This window comes from Austrofundulus limnaeus, unplaced genomic scaffold, assembly GCF_001266775.1.
Source record: "Austrofundulus limnaeus strain Quisiro unplaced genomic scaffold, Austrofundulus_limnaeus-1.0 Scaffold5, whole genome shotgun sequence".
Lineage (NCBI taxonomy): Eukaryota > Metazoa > Chordata > Actinopteri > Cyprinodontiformes > Rivulidae > Austrofundulus > Austrofundulus limnaeus.
In genome coordinates, this window is record NW_013952407.1 from 2,178,209 (window position 1) to 2,179,961 (window position 1,753).

Genomic DNA, 1,753 nt, shown 5'->3' on the forward strand with positions numbered 1-1,753 from the left:
GGGGTCCTTATGTATGGAGAGGACTGAAGCGGTGTGGAAAATGCCACCAGCAGTCGATTAATGTGCCTTATTTACTGTGTTTACAGAATAAAGTCCCCATACAACTCACTACACCGGCAGTGRTTATTTCATCTTAACCAAGTGTGTAACAAAAATGGCGAGCCAGCCAGGAGGACAGTAGTGCTTCAGCGTGGATAAGAAGAGGATACTTTCGAGGAGAATGGCACTTGAAGGGTTACAAGACCAGCTGGGTGAGAAACTTCTCGACCTAAATGTGGAACAGYTAAAAGAAGTGTGTCTCCGGATAAAAGTATCTGCTGAAAAAGAAACAAAGAGGCACATACTGCTCCGCCTTATCAATGAATCTTTGAACTCGGTGATTGAAARAGAGGAGAATGATGTGGCTGAATACCACTTAAAGATGCTGTTAACATTTGTGGAGGAGTTGAAACAGAACCAGTCATCTGCACCAGAGAAGGAAACAGATCCTGAGGTAGGAGCAGCAGAGGATGAAYTGGCCAGCCTCCAAAAGCAATACGCAGATCTACAGTTGAGTTTTCAGTCATCTGCACAAGCCCTGAGTGACCAAATAAAGAGACTGAGTGAAAAAGTWGAGACAAAGAAACAAGCAAGCCAACCTCCAGCTTCACCGGTCTTGATACAACAACCATTAAGCAGGTTATCTGAAGTAACAATCCGGAGGGAGTTCAGGATTAATGGGCAGATTGGGGAGAGAGGTARAAAGGATGGACTTTCATTTACGAACCTGATGCATCAGATCGACATGGGACTTAGCAAGGGACACAGCGAACCTGAAATCACTGAAGCAGTAGTGAAAGCCATYACCCCAGGTCTCAGCATCAGAGGTATGTTGGAAATTAAACGGGACATCACTCTCCCCCAATTGAAAACTATATTAAAGGGACATTTTAAAGAGGAGAGTGCCATTGACCTGTGTACAACCGACTGGCAGACATGTCACAGGATAGCCGAGAAACACCACAGAACTTTCTGTTCAGGGCAATCGAGCTAAAAGACAGACTGTTGTTGACTACCAAAGAACCAGGAGCAGATGTATGCTATAGCCCTGAACTAATTCACAGCAGGTTCCTGAGATCCATCAGCACAGGACTACAGAGTGATAATATTAAATTCCAACTGAAGGGYGCTCTTGAAGATCCGACTGTCACAGATGAAACCCTYATTGACAAAATGAATGAAGCTGCAGGGGCTGATTGGGAAAGGCAGAATAAGCTGAAAAAGAACGCAGGGGGGAAAATCACGAAAATACAAGAAATGCGGATGGAAGTGGGAATTCACCAGCAAAGTAACAACAGCATAGAAACCGGATCAGAGGCTCAGAACCAAGTCACAACAGCAAAGACAACTAAGGGGCGTAAAACATCAGTGGAGACCAACCAGAAAGATACTGAACTGTAAAACTGTGAAACAGTTAAAACAAGAAATGGAGGAGATGAGAAAAACTATGTACAACTCATCAGTGGATCCACGTGTGCCTCGGTGGGGCATCAAAAAGGGTTGCAAACCCTGTCAGAATAAGGGGAGAGCTGACCAGTGTGACCACTGCTTCAAGTGTGGCCAGTCAGGACATGTGTCTAGAGGCTGCAGAGGCCAACGCAAACAAGATAATCCGGAGGAAGCACATATTGCAGGCAACACTATCATACCAGTAGAGTCACCCTCTACGAAGCGGATTGAAAACAGCGAGGAGATCCACAAGCAACTTTGTGAC

General features: G+C 45.2%; 1 protein-coding gene across 1 annotated transcript; it reads left to right on the forward strand.

Moving 5' to 3' along the window:
* Positions 1-6: 6 nt before the first annotated feature.
* LOC106531072 (uncharacterized) lies at positions 7-956 on the forward strand (the record flags this gene model as incomplete). Its single annotated transcript, XM_014026840.1, is given in 1 exon segment — positions 7-956. A coding segment is annotated over 1 exon segment (736 nt), but the record flags the coding sequence as incomplete, so codon positions are not given.
* Between the last annotated feature and the right edge of the window lie 797 nt (positions 957-1,753).